Source organism: Gossypium arboreum, chromosome 11, assembly GCF_025698485.1.
Source record: "Gossypium arboreum isolate Shixiya-1 chromosome 11, ASM2569848v2, whole genome shotgun sequence".
In the NCBI taxonomy this organism is placed as follows: Eukaryota; Viridiplantae; Streptophyta; class Magnoliopsida; order Malvales; family Malvaceae; genus Gossypium; species Gossypium arboreum.
In genome coordinates this window covers 115,118,274-115,143,570 of record NC_069080.1, presented here as the reverse complement: position 1 = coordinate 115,143,570, position 25,297 = coordinate 115,118,274, and the positions used below count along the sequence as shown (strand labels likewise).

Here is a 25,297-nt window from a genome sequence, read left to right as displayed (position 1 = left end):
TAGACTTAAACAAAAAATCAAAATCCATTTTCTAAATAGAATGGGTCTTGGGTAAGTTTTTTTGCTCGCGCCTGACCTGACCCAATCTGAATTTGCAGAAAAAATTATTGCTGCTGTTTTTTTATTCTCTTTTTTTTTTATTATTTTTTCATTGTTTTACTATCATTCCGCTATTATATTGTTACTATTTTGATGTTATTATTTAAATATTGTATAACTCTTATTTTATTATTAATTTTACTACTATTTTAGAGGTATTTGCTTTCTAAATTGCACTTATCATAGTGTTATTTTAGTATATTTGATTCATTATTTTTTAAAATTAATTTTTATATATAAAAATAATATAAAAATTTTTAATACAGGAGAGGCGAACTCATGTTTTAATATTTTTATTCGAATAGAATTTAAATAAAATTTTACTTCATCCAACTCGGCTAGAGCTCTAACAATAATGGTAACAGTAATAAAAGAAGTAATTTAGAGTTTGATAGGTAGATAGAGATAGTTCCATTATTATTGTGTTTGCCCCACAATCCTATAAAAAATCTTTAATGCACAAAATTGTGAAAAAGCGAAAGCCCATTTCCTCTTTTAAAGCCCAACAGTTGCATTAATCTCAGTGTCAAAACTCTGCCTTATTATAGGATACTTCATTTTAAATGAAGCCTATACGAATCTACCTTGTAACGGTCATATTTTTCAAGATCTTCTTCAAATTCATTGACCAGTTTGTTTGGTTTTTTATTTTTATTTTTATTTTTCCATTGATTTTCTCTCCTCTTTCACTCTCCAAGAAGACTATTTTCTTGACCAGGGAACTTTTTAAAGTGAACCTTTTTGGAGAAGTCAATTAGGGTGATAATGGGTTGCCTTCTTTTTGCTTGTTTTTCTGCTTCCAAGAATAAACAAGACCAGCATTTGGTGGATGGGACTTCCTCTATTGATCAGGTTAGTTTTGTTCTTCACTTTCATTGTTTATGATTCTTGGTTTTTTTTTTTAATAAATTTATACCATCCAGAAACCTGAAGCCAATGAAGCAGTTCAATCAAGTAAAGAAGATTTTGGAATACCCTTTAATCCCATTATAGTGAAAAAGTAAGTTATGGTAATCCAGTTTCAGACCCTTTTTTGTAAATTATTATTTATGTTTATGCATGTGTTGATTTGCTTGTTTCATGTCAATTTATGTAGAGAGAAGCTAGGGGAGCTATTGAATAACAGTGGTCAAGAGAAGTTAAGTTTTGATTTGTATGTGAAGACTCATGAGGAATTGGCTGTTGAATCATCTGAGAAGTTGTTGAAAAATGATGAGGGGAAGGAGAGTGAGGAGACTGTAGTTTTTAAGCCTCAAAACAATAGATATCAGAACAGTGCTGAAAGTGAGGATGAATTGAATGATTTGGATTTAGAAATAAATGATTTAGATGATGGTAATGAGGATGATGGCATTGAAAAGGCTAAAAATGAGTCACAATTGGTAATAGAAGAGTCATCTGAGTCACTGTTTTCTTTGTCAATAGAGTCTAGGAAACAGGTTTGTGAAGTTGAATCAGATGAGAAGGAAGTTAATAGTCCAATGCCAATTGTGTTAAATCGAAATGGTAAAGATAAGGGTGGTCAGTATGTTCAATCAGTTTTGAATCCTGTAGAAAATCTTGCTCAATGGAAAAAAGTGAAAGCAAAAGCAAGCATACCATCGAATCTTCAAGAAAAGGAGAACATCAATGTAGAGCAAGGTTTTGGTATACCGATTAGTGCAGAGCCTAGCTTTCAGCTTGCAAGTTCAAAACTATGTTCCAATGGGAAGAAGATGGTAGGGAAAGAAAGTACTGTTGATACAAGTCTTTCAAGCTGGTTAGTGGAACCTGAAAACACACCGAATTCAAAGGCTAGTACTAATTCAGTGGGGAATTCAGCAATATCCCAGAAGATGAATTCACCAAGAAGCCATGAAAATAGGCCTATTTTAGGAGCATTAACAATGGGAGAGCTTAAACAGCGTTCTGCATCCAGCTCTCCAAGAAAGTGCGGGAGCCGGAGTCCAGATGAAGCACCTATCATAGGGACTGTTGGGAGCTATTGGAGTCATACTGGCCAGAACATAGATACTGATTCAAGCTCTCCTAGCAAACGAACACCGAGACACATTCAGGTATACAAAGTGACTTAGTCGTTGGTGTTCACATATACATTTTGCATACATATATATATGTTGGAAGTGATGATTATTTTCGCAGGAAGAGAGACTGAAGTTGAAGGCCATACCATTTGGAGCAAGGTTGGAGAGAGCTCTGGATACAGGGATTGCAGGAGGAGTATAGTAGGTCTCATCACTATGAGAGATCCTGGGAGATAAATTTTCTGCTGCATAGTGCATTCCCATGAATGCTTCTGTTTATATGCTCTTTTTAGTTTTTGTTGTTTGATTTTTCAGTTGATTTGGCTTTGTGTAAGAATTAGAATTAGTCAATAACTGAAGATCCTTCGGGACTACATTCTCTAAATGATTCCTTATTTGGATGATAAGTCTGTCCTGTTAGCTTGTCTACATATTTTTGCACGAAAATAACAATCTGCTTTGACACCAAGTTCAAAGATTTGAGCTATTTTAAACCTCTCAAACATGGAATGGATCCCGTAAATCATCTAATCAATCCCGGTCAAAGTTTGGCATTGCACCCTTGGGCACGTACCCGGGCAAGAACATGGCTGAGAAACAGGGGAGCTAAAAGAGCAGCTCACAAGTCAGAGGTCTAACGTGATATTTGAATTTTTTTTTAAAATGTTCAATGTGGTACACGTTAATGACAGAAATTATAGATTTACTGTAAATGGATTTTTTTGGGGTGTACAATAGTGTTTCTATGGTGACTGACCATAGTAGGATATTTGTAGTTTCAAAGTTATCTAAGCGTTTACATATAAAGTAACTTTTGAGAACGCCAGAAATACTGGCAACAGGAATTCCCTACATTATCTTGTTGTGTTCGTCTTGGCCCTCATTGCGCATTGGCAGCTTTACTTTTATCGATGATTTGGTTGTTGAAAATGTATAAAAATGAATTAATTTACATCCACAGTATCCAGCAAGGACGTCACATGTCGTGAAAGAGTCGCCTTATCTGGTCAATGTCTGCTGGCATTAACGTGACAGGGCAACGTTTATACTGTGGCAAAGAAATACAGAACAAACCATATAAGTTCTTCCATGTAAAACAAATCTACTCGAAGTTAAACAGAAATAACGATGAAGATCCACATGGATGATCTAAATTTATGCATACAAGGTACATTTCACTGTAAACTAGTAAAAACAATTAAATTTGTAAATGCATGAAATAATAGCTGTGCTGGGACACTTAGTTTTAAGAAGTGGGTCTCCTTGAAGTTGGATAAGAGAGAAATTGCTTCTCAATCAACAAGACAAAGCATATTCATTTGCTTAGAAAAGCCATGTATTGAAGGTGATTTAAGAAGATATATTCAATATTACTAGACTACAAAAGGGAGCCGTTCAAAAAGAATTCATAGAAAGTATGAATCAATGAAGCCATTTTGGCAAGTTCCCCTATATCATCATAGGCGAACTGTGAAAGAATTTATTTGGTTCACCAAATAGTGTTTGAAGGCCTTACCTGAGAAACATACTTGTGTATGCAAGCATAACAGAAGACAAACCCTGAAACTGTAACTACTGATGGATTTGCACGCTTCTGTGAGCACAATGGACAGATTGTTCTATCAGGTGGCAAGGGGATCCCATCTTTGGCGACCTGCATAGATGATAAGTGAGTTATTTGGTTTTTGAGTACCAGAGTGATAAAAGCTTGCTCCTCCTTATTCCTTCTATGTTCAGACTGATATTTGATAAATAGAAACTGCTGCCAAAATCCTCAAATAGTTGCATAGTTTATGAAAAAGACAATAAAAGAAACAAATGCCATCATATCCTAGGTGACATATCCCAGGTTTAATATCCAACAATGCATACAATGAAACATATGTAGAAACATGCTCCTACATAACTCTCCATTTTACTTAAAGAAAATGGTCCACAAAAGAATGAGGAATGGTTTTGTTGCATTTGTATGCATGGCCATGTGTGAGAAGATAGGTGAATTTTTCACCTTTGGGGGTGGTGGTGGTGGCGGTGGAGGATACACAGTTGGAGCTGACATTCTCTCCTCGGCAGATTGATACCACCATTCCATCATCTATGATTATTGTACACAAACAATGGTTATCCATAGTGAAAATGAAATCATAGCAAATTCCATTACTATTTCCAGAAAAGCATGAATGTTACATAAAAATAAAGGTTAAAGAAACAAAAAGTGGCATGGAATAGTTAACACACAAATATTATCTCCGGAAAGGATGACACTTTTAAGAATTGTCAGATTTAATTAATATCAATAACAAATCTCAGTGATTGCATGGGTTTAAGGAAAGTGAATGAAGGTTAAAGAAAAAACTCATGAGTTTAAAAAAGCATCTATCGAGGAATATTACAAGTCATCATGGCAATAACTTAATTGTAGAGCTCACGGGTTTGGACTAAAACAAATAAGCAATTGATTGGTATAGTTTCCTTTGGTCCAACTATTACAGATTTTTGCTTTGGAAAATGTAATATCATATATTTTGCATAAATTATGTTTTTCAGATGAAGTTATTAGATAGCAATGATATATATTACCCCTAAACGGCTAAACCACAAAAGATGGTAAATTTAATAACCAGTAAACCACACTTACTTTAAAGATAAATACTGCAGCAATTAAGCCGGTCTGTGCATAGTCCAACACCGCATATGTGCATTTAAGCAAAGCTCCTTGTACTGCCTGAAGGAATTATATTGTCTAATCAATATGCTAAATTTAACATAACATTAGTTAAAGTTAGATGGAATATCTTTGAAAACAATCTCAATAGTCCTAACTAAAATATTTATAGAAAAATACCTTCAACCATGGAGGACCTGGAAGCCTCTCACGCTCACGATTTCGAATTTTGGATATTCTAGAAGACGTATCCATCTACCTTGACATCAAAATGAGTATACTGAGTATGTGTGCATATATATAATATAAATAAGAACGAAATGCACAATCAATAAAATTATAATCAACACTTAGGTCTTGTGTAACCAAGCATGTATCTCTATGCATGTCTATAGGGCTTGGAAAAAGCATGAAGCAACACAAATACTGCTCCATGGATATTAATGTAATACATGCAGACAGAGAACAGAAGTTATTGTTGAATCTAATACCAATTCTTGTCCCGTTGCTCGACAAACATGAATCCCAAGTGCATGTAATCCAACAGAATAGAACCCAGTAGCATCCAGCAGATATAAAAGTTGATAAGTAAATGTTAGTCCTGCATCACAATAGTCCAGATTAGATTAAAGCATGTAACTTGAGATCCAACCAATGCAAGGTCAAAAACAGCTAATGGACACTCAAAGCTCTTTCAAGAAATCATTACAAATATAAATATCAGAAAACCTACATCATGGAGATTTATACTAGATATGTTGTAAATCATTAAAAAATTAGAAAGCCCCATGCTCAGCAACCACAATTTAACTATTTACTGGTCACCACTTTAGGTCACGGCAATCCATGAACAATGATTGGATTAATAAATTACTTTCATTCTTGAAAACAGGGGTACAAAATGATAACTTAGATCTGAACACACCTTCAGTGGTAGCATGAAGCCATGGATAACATACACCTATAATTTTCTGAATATTCTTTGCCAATCGTGTTCTTATTGTAGCTTCAGTTTCTGTGGATGTTCTTGAAGCAATAGAAGCCTCAGCTTCATCAAAGTAGTCAACATCTTCAAATCTCTCATCACCAGGACCCCATAAACTAGCTTGAAGCCTGGCTTCCCTTTCTTTGTTATAAATTGAATGCAATTTTGACTTGAGGTAGGGCAAAACAACCTAGAAACACATAGCAAATCGGAGGTTACTACTGCTCTAGTAAAGGTTGTTGGTCATACAGCATGTAAATGAGCTCACGCTGTAAATACACAAAGTAATTTTCTACAACAAAATATAACCACTTATACAGAAGAACTTCAGTAGATTACTTGATTATAAGCTTCCTAAAACATCTTAATAAGAAAAATAGAGGAAAAAAAGATGTAGAATTCTACCAAAAATACAACTGAAAGAACTCTCTGGCGCTTTTCTAGACTAGAGTGTTGGATCCCATCACTAGACTTTGATCGGATATCAGCCTGTTTTGTTCTTATTTTTGCTGCTCTCCTCCGCAAACCATATAGAGACTCAGAAAAAGAAGCATCTGTATAAGAACAGTATATTAGAAAAATGAATCTCATCAATTGAAACAAACATGCATCTTCCAACAACAACAAACAAAATTAAGGTAATATTTACACCAACAGTGCAAACAACATATAATGGCCATTGTTATAAGGTTCCAATGTAACAAACTTGTTAGAAAGATGTTGAATTCCATTAAGGGCTGATAGTGATAGTTTTGCATATGCATCAAATAATTAAGTTTTCTCAAAAAAGGAAAAGCCCTTGTACTACAACTTCCTTCCACAAACAAGCTGGTCGGTTCTAGGCTTCTGGCTAAGAGCTGGTCGGTTCTAGGCTTCTGGCTAAGGTTCATTGATGTTTAAAAAAGTACCAAGGAAAGCTCGTTCTATGTGAGATGATCTTACATAACTCATTTTGAACAAGTGAGATCATGGAGTTCAGTCATGCCTTGAAATTTAAGAAGCTTTCCATATCACATTAGAACAACCAGAATGAAATACATTATCACAAGATCCTAATACATGGCTCAGACTTCGCTTATTTCTCCTACACCCTACAACCTTAACACTCACATCTTCATAAGGGAACAAATTTCAAAGGGTGAATGGACGAACAATCATATATAACACATCAGACATTTTTGAAGACTGTTTCTATCATAGATTACAACATATATCACACAGAAGCAACAAAAACAAATCCACAGTTCACAGAGACACAAAATGGAAAACTGATTATTATTCTATATGTACAATGAAAGCATGGTAGTGAAATCAGAATGAGCATTAAAGTTTAAAAAAAGAAAAAATGTAATTCGGAAGAAACCTAAAACTAGGATACATAAAGCACTGTCTAGAATGCGAAAATAGGAAGATTCAAATACACGCTGAGCAAAAAATACCTAAAAAAGAAATTTAAGTTATAAAGAAACTAAAAGAAAATGAAAGCAGAAGGAAACCTGTATTTCGAAGACTATGAGTCTCAAGAACCAACATCAGCAAAGCAAAGAATTCATCTTCATAATCTAACACCTTATGAAGGAACGGCCTTCTCAATGCCAATACCTATAAATTCACAAATAAACCTCAAAGTACTTAACCTTCGATTATAATAACAATAATTGCAGCCAAAAAAAATTGTAATTAATGCAACAATCTGAAAATAGAAATTGTAATAAATATAAAAATGCCACTAAACAATAAGAAAAGAAGCTAATTTGGAACAAACTGAAACTTGTTTCCCGAGTACATAATTTAAACAATCAATTTATTTCATTCTAAAAGTTTCAGAGAGAAGAATATACATAAAAACCAAGATTTGACCCTCTAGGCAAAATTTATAGAAAAACTGAACAATTTTGAGAAATAAATAAGGAAAACTACAATGGGTATTCCATAAATACATAAAAAAAAGTGCTTTTTTTAATAATAATAAAAAAAAGGCAAAGAGAGACAGATAGAGGGTGACCCCAATTGAGTAAGTAAGGGCTCCACGGAGACTAGCCGGGAGTTGCTGAGCAGCAGCCATTTCAAAGAAGGTGGGACGAGCCCCTTGTCCTCCCACTTGAAACAACATCTTCTTGTTCCGCCGCTTCTTTCTCTTCTCCTGAAACTTTCCAGCTTCGGCTATCTTGATTTCGGGTTCGACCAGGTTTATTTTTTTTATTTTCCAATTTGGTTTCTAGAATATTAATTTAGTTTCTTTTTCTTTTTGTTTCAGTTGTCTTCAGATGACAGGGTTTTCGATTTTCAAGGGTCTTTGGTTCAGCACGTTAGGATGACAACAATTTTACATTTTAGTATGGGTTAACTACATTAGACGTCCTCAACTATGACCTGAATTTTAAATTAGTCCAAAACTTTAAAATGTTCTAATTGCAGACTCAAGGTATCAAATATCAAATTAATTTAGATCATTCTCTCAGCATATCCATTAACTTGGGTGTTAAATACCAGGTTAATTAAAATATTTTGAAGTTTAAGGACAAATTTAAAATCTGGTGATAGTTTAGGGACGTTTGATAACATTAACCCTTTAATTATTAGATTAATTTGGGTATTTCTTCGTCATAATTTTAATTTTACATTTAGGTTTCACAATGATGACCTTATTATTCTTTTTCTTTTTTGGGTTTCCTTGTTTTTTTTTTTTTAAAAAAAAATCGAAGATAAAAACAGTTTGGTGCTCAGCATTTTCTGCAATTACATTTTTGTTCATATGAAAAGAAACCAGTTGTGAAAGGCAAATTGCTCGTAAGATTTTATTACCAAATGTCATTTATCTGCTTCCACCTATTAGACCTTTTTATGATCATGACATATAGCTTATAATTCTTTCAAAATGAAAGAATATATTGCATGTGGTCAAATGTTAGAGAAATACACATAAAGAAGAATGCATGATGTAATGTTTCAACAACTCCTGGTTTCTATCAGCAGATTTATCTATATTAACAACATCATCTCCAGGAGCAGAGATATGTTGTCTACAAAAGATTATTTATCAGATGTTAAAAAGTCTTAAGTATCCTGCTATTTCTCTGTTCTTGCACGTTTTGAGACTGAGAAACCGGACTCATCATGGACAGTCGATTCTGTTTCTGGCATCTTCTGCTTCGTGCTTACACCTGAGGAGCTTTTGTCCTCGTTAGTGCCAGCATTTCCTGGACCAATCCCGGTTCTTGAGTGATCTTGCTCCAAAGCTTCTGAATCTGATTTACCGTTGTTGCAAGGTGGATGCTTTGAGCCTGGTAATGGTGCAAGAAGGTCATCCGAGGCAGAAGAGGGAGCCCCACCTTTTTCGTCCTCCACCTTTTTTTGTTTCTCAAACATCATTTGCAGATACCTCCCTTGTTCTTCGATTCGTAGCTGCAAATTTCTCTGAATCTGGAGAAAAAAATGTCACCGGCATTAGAAAATATATGTGCATCTATATAGCACATACATCCATGCTTTTAACGATGCATGGGGTGCAAACTATCTGCAGCAACTCGATAAAAAAGGGTTCAACATGACTTTTTTTGGAAAATTAAAAATAGGGTATGCTGGGAAAATTAGAATTCCACATAACAATGTTAAAGTAGCTAATTATAAAAAGCTCCGAGATCCTAACGTGGTGAAATCTTGGAAAAGAAGTTATTATAATATAAGTAAAAAGCCATAGCCGTGCTTTGAGTTAACCTGCATAGTTTGTGACCGAAACAAATAAATGCTTAGTTACCAGTAGCATACCTCAAGTTGTTCATGGAGCTGCTTCTGAACTTCCACCTGCAATCGCAGTGCTTCAGTAATTCCTATACTCCTGTGACGAGAAATTACAAGGCCAGAATCATACAGATATACTCAAACTTTCTTACAGGAAAGTGAGGTTAGTGCCAAAGCTCACTATGCTAAAACTACACATTCTGATAAATTTGCATATCATAGCTCGAAGCTCAAGACAGAGATAATTGAGACTTCAATAGAATTTAAAAATGGTAGATAAACTTTACTTCAAGATACAAGGAAAGAAGATTACTTACGTCTTCAAGTCTATCGATTTCATTTCCTCGATTGAAGTGATTCTTTTCTCTGATGTTCCTGCAATGAGAAGCAAATTATACATCTTAACGAAAAATCAAAATGATATTATGAAAATACAGTGAAATGTTGTTGAAAGTATTATAGCTGCCTTACCTTCTGATGTTTCTGGCATATATCTGGCAGTTCTATATTTCTGGATTCCGAACAGGAAAATGTTCCAGTAAACTTATAAGATTGTTTGAGAAAGTAAAAAGGATCCATAAAACGAGATTACAAACAGACCTGCAGATGACTTTTAACATGATAGATTGTTAGGCCTTCAACATTCATTAGTTTTAAGATGCCTTTCGGAGTAGCTCCTGTAAGTTTAAATTACTCGATGAAATTAGCAAATGATGTAAACAGATAATTTGCCTACATGCTAATGAGATGAAAATACACACGTTCGCTGCCACCCAGCTGATTAACAGCTTCCAAAAAGGCCTCATGAAGCTCAGGTGTCCAACGCATACGAGGCTTTGTAGGAGGAGCAGTGGAAGATGGGTAAGCATGGCTAGAAAATTCTCCATGTGGCACAAGTTGATTCTGATGAAACTGAGGCTGTTGCTTTGAGATATCTCCAGAAGGTTTTGGCAGCTGATACATTTTTTAGTTTTCTCATTAACCAAAAGATAGGAAAAACTAGAAAAAGTACATCGATAAGGTAGATAGATCATATCATCTACGTAAGCCAAAGGCTAAGGTAATGGGGTTTTCAGCCATGAACAAGTCTTGGCCTTGGTAGTTAATTCCGAAATAGTAAAAAAAAAAAAAAAAATCCATTAGTTGACATTATAGCAGCAGTGGCGAAATTGTATCACCTCAAGAATCACAAAGCTAGTATATTACAAGGAATAAACTGAAGCTATGTGAAAGAAATTAAAGAATGAAAATCAAAAGCCGCTTGAGACATTTCTGCACCTACTGCTTCTAATAGAATCTAGGAACATACCTCCACTCTGGGGTTTAAGACATTGGTATTATCAAGAATCTTACTCCAGTCTGGATCCACAACATTGATCAAATCATCCGCCCATTCCTGCCAATTAGTTTTCTTGTTGTGATCCTCGGATGCCAAAACACTGGTGCTGCTTTCCACCAGTTGATTTGGAGCTGGAGTATTTTCAGGCAAATCGAGAAACATTTGAAGCCGGTCTAAACTCCAAGAAACATCCTTATTTCCTTGTGTGTGAATAAGTGAAGCTGTAGACTGTGAAAAAGAAGCATCTAGTGGCAGCAAAGATGCTAAATCCCTTGATGACTGGGAAATGAATGCGGGATTGTGAGAATGTTGAACATGTGGTAGAGCTGAGGCACACATATGGTCGGTGACTATGGAAGGGGACAAAGACGAATTCCCAAGGGTACCATTGCTGGGAGCTAACGAAGATTCTTGAAGCGATACAGAATTCTCCATCACTTCCCTTCCTGAGGAAACCTGAAAAGAACTCGGCGAAGTAGAATACTTGTCTTTAAAAGAAGTAAGAGCCAGAAAAGATGAAGGCATAGCAGCAAGACCTAAGTTCCTGATTCCCAGCTGTTTTATATCTAAATATCAACAACCTGAATAAGAAAAGCAAGATGCCTGTTAATACCAGATATCGAGAAACTCAACAATCTTTGCTTCAGCGGCTCTAACATATTTTACACATTTATTCATCAAACAAATCATTGCTATACTCTTAGTTTAGTGCAGACAAGTTTTCGCTTTGATAACATAGACAGCCAAACAAATAAATGACTAAAATATCTCTAGAAACAATACATATAAAGCTGATATGATGATTACAAAACAATTTCTATTACATAGAAAATTACCGGGAAAAAGCACATTGCGAGCATCACGGTAATTTCACTTCACTTGGGTTTGGTTCCCGTCCATTTTTCAATACAATTCTAGTCACTATTGACAAGTACGACCTTCTCTATTCATGGATGAATCCTACACATATGAACAGTGATGTTGAATGTGTTGGAAAGAGATAAAAAAAAAACTAGGATACCAACACCACAACAGCACAGCCTAAATCAAAACCATAACATCAATTTTCCTTATAAAGATGAATTTTTATAGTATTTGCAACTGGCCTATCAATTCAGTACCAATAAGTCAAAGACACAAAAGGAAACCATAAGGGGGCAAGAAATACACTCATTTTACTTTTGTCGTATAAGCAAAGAATCAACAAGAACAACTTGAGTGATTTTTCACCAAAAGCTCCCAACATGTTGACCAACAAGTTGATATATCTAAAAAGGGAAGAAAATCGCCATAATAAAAAAGACAATTTATTTACAGCCAAATAAAGCACGAATATCAGATTAGTCACCACTCACCAGCATAATCATTAGCTGTCTCCAAAGTTAACAAGAAAGTAAACTACATGCACACACATACAAAAAGTGTACCTATTCCAGTTTCAATCAATAAATTTATAGACAAAAACTTGAAAATCAATCCATGAAGCAAACAGTCAATAACACAAAATAAACCAACAAAAATCAGCAAATAAACCTGGTTACTAAGCAAAAACAGAAACAATCCATTTTATAAGAAGCTAAGAAAAATCAAAATTCAGACAAGGAACACTTTTAAGAATTGGGTATTGAAGGTTAATCTTAGTTGAGGTCAACATATAAAAGTAGATTTAAGAAAATGAAAAGAAGAAGAAGAAATATTAAAGAATCTTACTTGGAAACGGTGTGAAAACAAGGGTGAATGAATCAGTGGGAAGTCGATGATTGGATAGAAAGGGCTGATGTTTTGGAGACCCAAAAAATGGAATTACCAAAACAAGGAAAGGGAAGAGCAGTCATAGGAATGAAATATTCTTTTTTGATTAACACACGTGGTGGCTTTGGTTTTGTTTCTTCTCGGTTTCAACATGGTCACGAATTTTATTGCAAGTAGGAAAAAAAAAATGTACTTCATCTTTTTTTTTTTTTGGGGAAAGCACCTTTTTCGTCCCTTACTTTTTCACATTTTACAAATGACACCCTACGATTCTATTGACAAGTCAAATTAACAATGGAATTTCATTCCCCTTACAATTTTAACTACTTAGAAATATATTTCTTTCTGAATGTTACACGCGAAACTATTATTGTGAGCTTTATAACAAGGGTATCAAATTTCATTATGTTTTATTTCAAAGAATAGTAAATCGAAGGGGGTTTAATCATAATTTATCATTTTGGTTTGTTGGCGTGTGTTGTTATGAGAGGCTGAGGACATAAATTAGTGGTTTTTTTTTTTTTTTTTTGTTAATGGATGCAAATCCACTTAAGATAAGATTTGTCGATTAGTTTATTTTGGAATTTGGTCAAATTAAAGGTACCGATTGCCAAAGAAGTTCTGTTTAACTTGTGGAGATGAAAATTCTTGGAATCTGGATTTTCTAAAACAATTATATGAAAATGATAAATTATATATTTGTATTTAAACAATTAAAACGTGGTGCAATGAATTAGAGGTGTGCATGGGCCGGGTTATTCAGGCCGGCCCGAAGATTCGTTCGAAATGTGAGAGAGTAGAGACAAAAATATAAGCTTGAAAATGGGCTTGGACAAAAAACAACGCCCGTTTTAAAAATGAACCGGCCTTAGGTAAGGTATTTTTAGCCTAGGCCTGGCCCCGTCCGAATTCACTAAAGGACAAAAAAAATCTGTATTTTTATTTTTATTTTTAAATGTTATTTTCTTGTTGTTTTCTCCCTATTTTACTACCATTTTACTATTATGTTATTACTATTTTGTTGTTGTTGTTTGGATATTGTATAAAACTTATTTTCTTATTAATTTTGTTATTATTTTAAAGGCATTTGTTAATTTTTATTATTTTGGATGCATTTATTTTCAATTTGGTGAGAAATATTTATTTTGATGTTTTAGTATTTTGATGTATTATATATATTTAAAAATAATATAAAAAATTAATACGGGCAGGCCGAGTCAGACCGGGTTTTAGTATTTTGTCCGAGTCGGGTTTGGGCAAAATTTTAGACCATTTTTTGGGCCCAGCTCAGCCCAAGACTAATAAATAGTATAATTTTTTTAGTTGAGCCCAGCCCAAATCCATCCCGGCCCGTTTAGTCCTTGGTGAGAACATGGATTGGCTCGTTTTATTGCAACAACATTGGGGCCAATTTTTGATAGTCCAAAATCTGAAACCTTTGCCACCCAATTCTGATCTAACAGGATATTAGTACTCTTCACATCACGGTGTATAACAAGATGATTAATTTAAATATTCTTTTATTGTTTTAAACTGCAAAAAAGTTAAGAAAAAGAATGGAGAAGCAAAACATACAAATATTTTCTAAACAAATTTTTCTCTTTGCGAATCAGATAGCAAACTCAAACTTTTCCTTCAGTGAGATTAGGCTCCAACATGTCCACATCTCTCTAAGGCAATTGCCTTTGCTGTTTTAAAATGGTCACCAATGACCATTAAAAGCAGAAGTCACTAACTATGATAATATTTAAGCTGTAATATAATCAGAATATATTTTGATGCAAAAATTGGGACAATGAGAACCTTTCAAATGTGACCAAACTACCTTCCCACTATAGCCCTCTTTTAGCAAAATTCATGCAATGCTAAAATGCAAAAGTAATGACTCAATTAAGTCATATGAACCCTCAAAAATAGTTCAATTTAGAAATCTGATCAGGGTTTAGGCAAATTGGATTTTTAAATTAGTAAATAAGCAAAGAGCCCTAAAATATAGAGATGTGAAATGCTTTATCCTACAAGATCACTCGCTATATATTTAGCCCACAATGTTGGAGAAAGGTAAGCATGAATACAGCTAAGAAAAGTGCTATCCCAACATTCCTATATAATGAGCTTAAATCCCTCTCTTATAACAAATGAAACTAAAACCGTACTAAATGTCCCTTTAGAAAAATGAGTCTACGTCAAAATTAAAGTGCAAAAGTGAGACATAAACGCAAAACGGATGGCACTTACAACATCAAAATACACACAAACACAAAGGTCATATGCATCGGAGCCTCCGTTCATGTAAAGGAAAAATATGGAGATAATATAATTGGAGGGATATGCATTCACCAATTTTATTAGGCACAACGGACAAAATTAAACCAAAGTCATTCATCATTATAGAGCCCCAAACCCGAGCCAGATTTTACTGTTTTGATGGGGTTGGAAGTTTCCATGAAGTAGTCAAGAAAACTATCTACCATGATCTAACAGATATCAATCTCCTTACTCCGCCATGGTTGCTTAGGACTCAAGGAAGAGGAGAATGAAGGTTAGTTCCCTTTTCTGATTCAGCCTGTGAGACATTTTGACAGTCCTTCATTTCATGTGCTCTTGAATGAGGATGGGCTGATACGGTAAGATGGATCTTATCAGCAAGTTTTTCCCACACTGATGAAAATGGATTTGGAGTCCCGACCAAGGTGCTGTCAGACATAACTTGCGTTGTATTCAACATCTCATGAGAGCGGAACATTGATTTTGTATCTCCCTGGTGAAGTTAGTTAGTCACTAATAATTGGGTATATAATACTTGTATGTAAGCAATCACAGCAAGGGTTTAAGCATTCATCATTCAAATCAGGAAAAATAAGTACTTAATGGTCCTTGTTACTAACGATCGGGTGTGAGCATCGGATTCAGCACAAGAGAAGGGAGGGGAGGCAGGGGCACTGCTCCCCCCACCCACAAAAATGGGATAATTATTCTTTAAACCCCAAAATCTATAAAATTATATGTTAATGCATGGTCAAATTATAGTTTGACCCTCAAAATAATGAAATTTTGATTTAATCATTCTAAGAAGTATGAAAATATAAACTAATGAAATTATGAAATTACATTTTAGCTCAAACAAAAATGTGTGACTAAATCTTCATCTCAAAAAAATTCCTGGTTTCAACCTTAGGATCCAGAAATGTGTCCATTATAGATATGTTCAATCATTTTCAAGTTTAGAAATTACCTGGCTTCTTGCCAAAAGAATTGTCACAATCCTCACAGTTGCATATGGCAGAGCATCCGACTTCAGCCTAAAAATAAATGAAGAATATTTGTGTAGTTGGATTGATTAGAGGTAATTACAATCATTTATTAAACACAAACTGAGCGTTGTCGGTTTTATGTCTAACACCGATTTGTTCAATATTTTAAAGAGTTCTTTTTCATATACTTAGTGAGTCATATAACATATCTATGTCAAGGTGTATATTACACATGGATCTCGAATATAAGTACTTGAAAAAAAAGAGAAATTGGGAGCAACATAAGTAACATGGAGCTACAAAGTTAAAACATACTCGATAGCAATCGCAGTACTTTTTTAGGCATTTTGTCCTCTTGCATTTGCATCCCCTTCTGTGCCTGGGTGATCCAGCGTTCATCAAGTTTCCATGACCCTGGCGCATAGTTTCTCATGTCAAACACTTACGGGATAACACAAATTTAAAGGGAAAAAGGTGTAAGATTATAGAAGTTATAATTACAGTAACATTAGGAGAATCATTGGATGGGAAAACAACAGGTGAAGCAAATGCAAGAGGGTTACGCAATTCAATTTGTTGTCGAGTATCAAGAACAGTATCGTCATAATCTGGATTGTTCAAACAGTTCTGGCATGCACAATTATCGCAGTAAATCCCTGCTGCAAAGCACTCACAATAACTGCCAATCACAATAAACAACAAAACTCAACAGATGTACTCTAAACTCTTTTCTTTTTTCAGCAACCTCTGGACGTTGGGGGTATGATGTTCCAAACTTCTTCTAAATACATGAAGAAAACTAAACATACCGATCTTGGGTATATGCTTAAACTGAGTCCAAGTAACATAGCACTCAAGTGAAATGTTCTATCTAGCATGTGAACTTACAGTTTCACACATCTGGATCTTATGCAGTTGCAGTGTTTCCAGGCTTGAATCTTCACTGGGAATGTTTCTTTATTCCTGAATTCAACAAATCCCACAGCTAAAAAGCAATGTGAAAATCATTCAAGTAAAAAATATTATGTAAACTTGCCTCTCCCCTTTTGAGCTAACTTGGGATTTGGATTGTTGGTCAACCCTGTCAGCAAATTGTTTACTTCTAAGCAGGTGAAGAAAGGACATTTCCTGAGAATCCTCCATTTTTTCTGGTACACGACCTCCCTGGTGATCACTATCAACATGATCACTGACTCTCCCAGCTGGTGAAATGAAGGGATGATGGTTTAATGGTACGACTCCCCCAGCTGGTGAAATGAAAGGATGATGGTTTAATGGTAGAATATAAGATGGGAGCGGAATCGACATGACCTGGTTTCCACCAAGGAAAGTGGGCTGAGAATCGAAACCTTGACTCACGTGTTCCAAAAATTCATCAGATTCAACATGTTCCGGGATGTTTTTAGATGAAAAATCCAACATCCTACACCACCTTTCATCACCGGAAATCTCAACCACGCCATCATTTGCGTTATCCTTAGTTTTTTCAGTCGTCACTTCTGAAGCATTGAAACAAGCACCACGTGTTTCATCATGTGGAGCCCAGTATTCACCATTTTTTATCATAGAATCGCCTTGGTTGTGACCATTTGAAAAATCCAACATCCTACGCCACCTTTCATCACCGGAAATCTCAACCACGCCATCATTTGCGTTATCCTTAGTTTTTTCAGTCGTCACTTCTGAAGTATTGAAACAAGCACCACGTGTTTCACCATGTGGAGCCCAGTATTTACCATTTTTTATCATAGAATCGTCTTGGTTGTGACCATTTGAACTTGACCCACCAATTTCATCTCTATCAGCATAGACAAAACAATCTTTAGTTATGAGCAAAGTGATTAGTTGACTTTCCAAAAATATTATCAGTGAAAAAAAAAAAACACCTTTCAACGAAGCTTAAGCATATTGGTCGTTGGTGTGCATTTAGAGGGGGTGAGTTAACCAATGAAGAAATCGATGTAAAACTGAACTCAGAAAGCCTTTGATTACGCAGTGATGCTCTCGCTCTGGATGGCATTATAGGAGAGAGACGATTGAGAAATTCGGAAACCGGAGATTTCTACAATAAAAACAAAGGTTTTACCAATTATGTGTTTATTCATTTCTATACTTTTAGGTATATATGTTTGGTACAAGGCAAATTGTTTACTTTTTCAGAAGTCGTTACTTTTTCCGAAGGAGAGGTAGCAGGAGTCGTTTCTTTTGCCGGAGGAGAGGTAGCAGGAGTCGTTTCTTTCGCCGGAGGAGAGGTGGCAGTAGCAGGAGTGGTTACTTTTTCCGGAGGAGAGGTAGCAGTAGCAGGAGTTGTTACTTTTTCCAGAGGAGAGGTCGAAGAAGTCGTTACCTTTTCCGGAGGAAAGGTAACAGGAGTCGTTTCTTTTTCCGAAGGAGAGGTAGCAGGAGTCGTTTCATTTTCCGGAGGAGAGGTAGCAGGAGTCGTTCCTTTTTCCGGAGGAGAGGTAGCTGGAGTCGTTACCTTTTCCGGAGGAGAGGTAGCAGGTGTCGTTTCTTTTTCCAGAGGAGAGGTAGCAGGGGATGATGCCTCAATGGCATTTCTGGAAGACTCCATCGATATTTCAAGAACCTTTTGCTTTTGAAGAAATTCTCGAGAAAGTGATAAAGGATGATAATAAACAACCCAGTTGCTGTTTCTTCTCCTTCAGGGAATCGACATTTGACGGTGATTGGCTTTCAAGTTTTGCTAAATCAACCTGAAACACTCAAAGGAGAATCAAGGAAGGTAAAATGATTATTAGAAAATGAGAGAAAATATAGAATTCATTCATAATTTGCTCAATACATCAGGTCTGCATTTATACACTGAGATAAAAGAAGCAACAGAGGCTCAAGAAATTGTAACTAATTGTAACAGAATACTAATTGCAACAGAGTCATAACCGGTTAAGCTAACTACTTCAACAATTTGCAATTGTGCTGTACTTGCTCATCATGTTAAACTGAAGAGATGAATTGTGAATAATATAGAAAGAGCCAAGAATAAATAAATAAATAAATTTTAACTGTTTTAATTTAAGAATAAAATATTATTTATTATTTCATGAAATTTTAAAAATATAGTCATGATTATCTGAAGACAATACAAATGATAAAATTCGGGATACAAATGGATTTACGTAGACAATTAATTTCACTTGCGATAAGAGCAAAAAAAAAAAACCACTAAATTTAAATGATATGATTAACGAAAGAATAATGAACTATGAATGATACAAATGAGAAAATTCCGGATACAGATGGATTTACATAGCAATTAATTTCACTTGCGGTAAGAGCCAAAAGAGAACTGAACTTTAAGTATCCTTCCATAAAATTTTAATTGTTTAAATATTAAGGATAAATAATATTTTGAATATTTTGAATGCTTTAAATTTAAGGATAAATATTATTTATCCTTTCATAAAAATTTTAAAATATAGATTTTATCCAAGGAAGCTAAAATACTTGCTTACTAGCTAATGAGTAAAAGAATGATGAAATGTAGATAATACATATGAGAAATTCTGGATACGAATAGATTTATATAAGCCACTAATTTCACTTGCGATGTGAGAAAATAAATAAATTTTAAGGATAAATAATATTTTAAATATTTTAATTGTTTAAATTTAAAAATCAAATATTATTTATCCTTTCATAAAATTTTAAAAAATATTATTTATTCTTTCATAAAATTTTAATTGCTTAAATATTAAGGATAAATAATATTTTAAATATTTTGACTCTTATAAATTTAAGGATAAATGTTATTTATTCTAACACCCTACACCCGGCCTAGAAGTTTAAACCGGATCCGGGATGTTATATTCATCACCGAAGTGATAGTTGTTTTTTACAAAACAAGTTATCACGTCGAACCGAAACATTTAATTGTTTAAAATTCAGTCAATAAAATTACAGTTAAATTTAATATATATAACCGGAATCGAATGAGTGAATAAAAATTTAAAACGGAGCTTGTACCACAGTTTTATAAAACCTTACAATTCAAAAACCGAAAAACAAACAGAACTAAAAAATAAAAGCTGAAAGTCTACTTTTCACCGAGACTGTTCGAGACCTCCGCATACCGAGTCCAGCGACAGAGTTTCAGCAACAAACCTGCAAGGGGAAACACTAAGGGGGTGAGCTACACAAGCTCAGTATGAGTTCGAAACAAGGTAAGAGACAGAACTACGAAATTCAAACCAGTAGCGCTGTAATACCCCTACCCGTATTCATTGCCGGAATAGGGTACGATGTATTACCGGAGTTTACGAATTAATTTTTTTTTTAACTCAATATAACCCCTTTATAGATATCTAATCTTCCCTGAAATTTTAAACCAGAAACAATCCATATCAACCAATCCAATTCAACATATTTTCAAGATAAATTCATGCATATTTATAAAATAACGTCATCACATACCCAAAAACCAAGATTTGTTAGCTATACCAATGACTAACTCTACATTCATTTCACAGAATCATTTACTTTATTAGCTTATACATGCCATTGATTTCCAAAATAAAGTTTCTTTATATACCGAAATCCTGAGGTTGATAGCGTGATGTGTCTCCGACCAAATTCGACCTCCGAGCTCTTAACACTACAAAATAGGGAAAAAGGAAACGGGGTAAGCACTTTGTGCTTAATAAGCTCATGTAACAAGAATTATACTTACCTAATATTTTCAATACAATACAATAAACATTCATATATCCATTCAATGCATCATTACCTTAATATGCACAAACTCAACATTCAAGTTGGTACAATAATTTCCATGTACCAATAATATATACCATGATTGATGAGCTCATCAATATCATAATTTCCATTTCCTTGTTATTTTTTCATATTTATCCCGTTGAATTTATCAGAATTTCGATGGATTTTTCAGAGATACACTTTTAGTATACAATTCCGGGTCCGTTAAATCATATTCATGTGCGCACATTTCCATTTCAGAGAGCACACTCCCGCGAACCTCAACCTTGCAGCGGGATTACCAGTCGAGCTAAATCGCAATATAAACTCATAGAGTATTGTCGAGATTACAGTCCAAGCTAAATCCTCGCAACGACAATTACTCTAATGAGCTTGGATCTGAATTACCATCCAAGCTAAATTCAGACCTAATTCGGATTACCCGTCCGGCTAAATCCATTTTACACATATTCTTCAGAGGGCTATATCAAGATAGGATCACCCGTCCGGCTAGATCCTTTTACCGTCAATTCCTTTTAGAGATCCATCGAATTTTCCTTTCATTCAACCGGGATTTCTTCCCATTTTATCAAATATATCAATGTTTCATAAATTTTCATACAATGAACATTCAAATCATATTCACATCAATAACATACAATCTCAAACATTTAAGAATATAATTCAAGTTACACGAACTTATCTAGATACTTGTTTGTAAAAAAAAAATCTACTAATCTCGAACTTTTTCCTTTCCTCGATCTAGCTTCGTATTTGAATCTTCTGGATCTAAATAAATAAATTTAATTATCAATTTAATACATTTCATGTTCATATGCAACATTCTCTATAATTCAACTATTATTATTTATAGTTTATTCAAAGTTGTCTATTTGAGTCATAGTCACTAAATTATTTATAACTCGAGCTATGGAACTCCAAATTAAGATCCGTTAATTTTCCCTAAAACTAGACTTATATATCTTCTTACCATAAAATTTTCAGAATTTTTAGTTTAGCCAATAAGTACAGTTTATTCTTTAAAGTAACCCCTGTTCTGCTGTCTAACAGTTCTGACCCTTCTTCACTAAAAATTAATTATCTCTTCATACAGGATTCAAATGATGTTCTTGTTTATTTCTCTTAAAAATAGACTCATTCATGATTCTATACATATAAATTTAAGCCCATAATTATTTTTATTCAATTTTTTATGATTTTTCAAAGTCAGTACAGGGGAATCCAAATTCATTCTGACCTTGTCTCACAAAATTCATTATATCTCAAAATTTACAAATCCATTACTTACACTATTTCTTCTATGAGAAACTAGACTCAATAAGATTTAATTCCATATTTTGTTCATCTTCTAATTCGATTTCTACAATTTATGGTGATTTTTCAAAGTTAGTCTACTGCTGCTGTCCAAACTGTTTTTGTGCAAGCTGTTTATTACCATTTTCCCCCTAAGCTTTTAATAAATGATAATTTCGTCCCTACTCAATTAGCCTCTCAATTGAGCTGATTTTTCTCAATTAACATTTTATTCTATCACCTTAAACTAGTTTAAAACCTTTAGGAATCATAATTTCAGCAATAGACTTTAATTCTAAGCATTTTCACAATTAGGTCCTAAAAGTCAATTTCTATTGAAATTACCTAATAAAATCATCTAATAAACAAATTAAAGCTTTAATTTCATTCTATTTAAGCATAAAATTACAACACTCAACCATGGTGACTTTCAATTTCATCCATGAAATCAAAAACTAATGAATTTAATAGTAGGACCTAGTTGTAAAAGTCTTAGAAACACAAAGATTACAAGAAAAAGGCAAGGATTAACTCACTTGGTGCAAAAATTATGAAATACCAGCTTATAGAACCCTCCTATGGCGTTTTTAGCTGCTGGAATTGAAGAGAAATCTAGATATTTCCTATTTAGTCCTAGTTTTATTTAGTTAATTTTGCAATATTCCAATTTTGCCCTTAATTTATCAATTTTCCTGCTGATTTCATGCCCTTGCCGTCCAGCCCAAATAAATTTTGGGTCTAATTGCCTTTTAAATCCTTTCTCATTAGACTCTTAAGCTATTTAATCATTCTAGCAACTTTTACACCTATTACAATTTAGTCCTTTTCATTTAATTGACTACCCAAACATTAAAATTTCCTAACGAAATTTTAATAACACATTACTAACATTTCATAAATATTTATAAAATTATTTTTGACTCGGTTTTACGAGATAGAGGTCCCGATACCTTGTTTTTACCCAATTTCTTCAATAATTTCTTTTTCTAACTAACCACTAAATCGGTAAATTTTTTCTATCAATATTTTCATACGATTTTCCTATCATATCAATTTTCATGCAAAAATATTGAAATAAATTTCTCTTTAAATCGGATTTGTGGTTACGAAACCACTGGTCCGATAACTTTGAGTTTAGGCCATTACAAGCGCAACAGATTTTCAAATACTCACAGAGCCAGAAAACATACTTGGAACTAAAGCCCCAACAGAATGTAACAATCAGAGCACACCAAGTTCACACAGAAAACCTAACACAAGTGTTGTTTAGACAAACCAAATATAGACAACTAATCTTACAGTCAAGACTCGTAGACAGATGCGGACGAAATGCAGTCAAGTGGTAAAACCCACCCATCCAGCCAACACACCTATCCGTCCTCCGATCACACCCTATAAGAGCTGCTTAAGGTCATCCAACCAAAACACACCACATAGGACCTCGAAGGCCTATCCAACCCTACACACCATATACGTAGACTAAGCCACACAGTTATTAATACATAGTAGAGCTGGCATACGTGCTATACAATGCAATGCGGTAATTTGTTGTACAGACATGTTGCAGTTTAAACTACCAGATCAGATAATAGTACACAAGAAAGCTGAAGCACATGTAGTACAGTGTGATAAATCGCTGTACGAGTAAATTACAGTAGAACTGGTAGATCAGATCAGAATCAGACTCCCTTCTCTTCGCAAACCCACCCAAAACTTTACTTTATGCAAGTGTATGTACGTATACAATATCACAGAAAACAATGAGCTCATCCACAGACAGTCAGAAAGAAACAAATATGCACACACACACACACCCAGCTAACAGGGTTCAGAGTCAGACATCTCACACAACAAATTCAAATATCATATAAGCCGTAGCCCAAATCAAAGTCTTATCCACCCTTATTAAGGCTTAGCCAAGGGTTGAAGCACACAGACACAATTTCATATCAGAAACACACACAGAACCAAATTAAGTGCCTTAGAACCACACGTTCGTGTGCTCTGGCCATGTGAGAGGTCAAAAGCCAGTGTGAATAGGGGCACATGGCCGTGTGGCTGAGGCACACGCCTGTGTGAAAGGAAGCACACGACCGTGTGTCTGAGGTACATGCCCGTGTGGACCAAGGAAATAGTCGTGGAAATAGGCCGTGTAACTCTCTATCCAATTGAGCTAAAATAAAAATAGGGCAAACACGGTCGTGTGAGGGTCTCATATGCCCGTGTGCCCACCAGACACGACCGTATGTCCAAAACACACTCCCGTGTGGGATCTCTAAATCCCCAAATTGGCCATACGCCCGTGTGGCACCAAATCACTCAAACCTTAATTCCCAAACACACAAGCTCGTGTGCCTAGGGGACACGGCCGTGTGTAAATTGACAAAATCCCCAAATCGGCCACATGACTGTGTGGCCAGGCCGTATGGCACCAAAACTTGCTGAAAAACCCTAATTCCTAAAAGCACACGGCCGTATGAATTGGCACACGCCCGTGTGGAGACCCATGTGGTCAAGAAACCACTTCAGAACCAGCCAAAAATCACCGTTTTAACCATCGAAACAACTCCCAACCTACGCAATGACAAGAGTATATCGAGATATGTTGTATTCCCCATACTTTTCAACAACTACTACCCAAAATCGACAGTTTAGAGCATACTCAAGAAATGTCGAAACAATCATTCGCAAAACAAAAATAGATAAGATTCGAATCCCACACCTGTTTTGTGATCCAAGACATCTAGAATCTGACTCACAAACCAAGAAATCGAAGTTCTCCAAATCTCCCACGTAAACCGTTCAAAAATAATGAAGAACAAAAACGAAAAAGAAAAAAAAACAAAAGAAAAGGAACCCAAAAAGGAATGTCTAGAAAACAAATAAAAATAAATAAAATAGAAATAAATAAGCAAAAATAAGTAGAAATTATTATTGTAACAGCCCTTTTTTAGGGTTAATCAGAACAGTAGTTTTGGGGCCACCAAATCCGACAAGTAGATTTGTAGATATTATATTTAATATTTACGAGTTAATTGTGATTTTAAATTTTTTTTTGATATTGTGATTTTTGTTTTATAAGCGATTTATTAAGTTCAAGTGGTATAACCCTAAGGTTAAGTGGGTTTAGAAAATGAGGTATCGGGACCTTGTTTCTATAAACCGAGTCGTAAATATTTTTATAAATATTTACGTAGTGGCAATAAGATGGTATTAAAGTTTCGTTGAAAATTTTTATCGTTTCGATAGTTAATTAAGTAAAAAGGACTAAATCGCGTAAAATGCAAAAGTTGTGTTCTATAAGGTAAAGGTATTAAATAGCTATAGAACTTTAAAGTGGAAGTCCTTATTTGGTAATTAGCCCATTAAAGAGATAGTGGGATATGATGGCTTGGCATTTGGTGTAATAAA

At 34.6% G+C, this 25,297-nt stretch overlaps 3 protein-coding genes across 6 annotated transcripts; 1 reads left to right on the top strand and 2 right to left on the bottom strand.

The window, feature by feature from the left end:
* The first annotated feature begins 630 nt into the window (after positions 1–630).
* Positions 631–3,071, top strand: LOC108470400 (uncharacterized). Its single transcript, XM_017771689.2, has 4 exons — positions 631–951; positions 1,023–1,099; positions 1,196–2,156; positions 2,242–3,071. Exons 1-4 carry the CDS (start codon positions 865–867, stop codon positions 2,323–2,325), a joined length of 1,209 nt encoding a protein of 402 aa, XP_017627178.1. The 5' UTR covers positions 631–864; the 3' UTR covers positions 2,326–3,071.
* LOC108470401 (peroxisome biogenesis protein 12) lies at positions 2,769–8,147 on the bottom strand. Its single transcript, XM_017771691.2, has 10 exons — positions 7,779–8,147; positions 7,270–7,375; positions 6,179–6,327; positions 5,714–5,963; positions 5,280–5,389; positions 4,969–5,043; positions 4,762–4,848; positions 4,132–4,218; positions 3,640–3,777; positions 2,769–3,171 (listed from the first exon to the last, which is right to left on the bottom strand). The coding sequence occupies exons 1-10, from the start codon at positions 7,884–7,886 to the stop codon at positions 3,100–3,102; spliced, it is 1,182 nt and encodes a 393-aa protein (XP_017627180.1). The 5' UTR covers positions 7,887–8,147; the 3' UTR covers positions 2,769–3,099.
* A 396-nt stretch (positions 8,148–8,543) lies between these two features.
* On the bottom strand, positions 8,544–12,756 carry LOC108470692 (protein PHR1-LIKE 1). 4 transcript variants are annotated; one of them, XM_017772120.2, is made up of 10 exons: positions 12,564–12,756; positions 11,690–11,813; positions 11,390–11,434; positions 10,824–11,309; positions 10,276–10,468; positions 10,115–10,191; positions 9,986–10,025; positions 9,832–9,889; positions 9,542–9,611; positions 8,544–9,196 (listed from the first exon to the last, which is right to left on the bottom strand). In XM_017772120.2, the coding sequence occupies exons 4-10, from the start codon at positions 11,286–11,288 to the stop codon at positions 8,843–8,845; spliced, it is 1,257 nt and encodes a 418-aa protein (XP_017627609.1). In that variant the 5' UTR covers positions 11,289–11,309; positions 11,390–11,434; positions 11,690–11,813; positions 12,564–12,756; the 3' UTR covers positions 8,544–8,842. The 4 variants fall into 4 exon arrangements, with proteins under 4 accessions (XP_017627609.1, XP_017627606.1, XP_017627610.1 ...); XM_017772117.2 differs by having other exon boundaries at positions 10,824–11,434; XM_017772121.2 differs by lacking the exon at positions 11,690–11,813.
* Between the last annotated feature and the right edge of the window lie 12,541 nt (positions 12,757–25,297).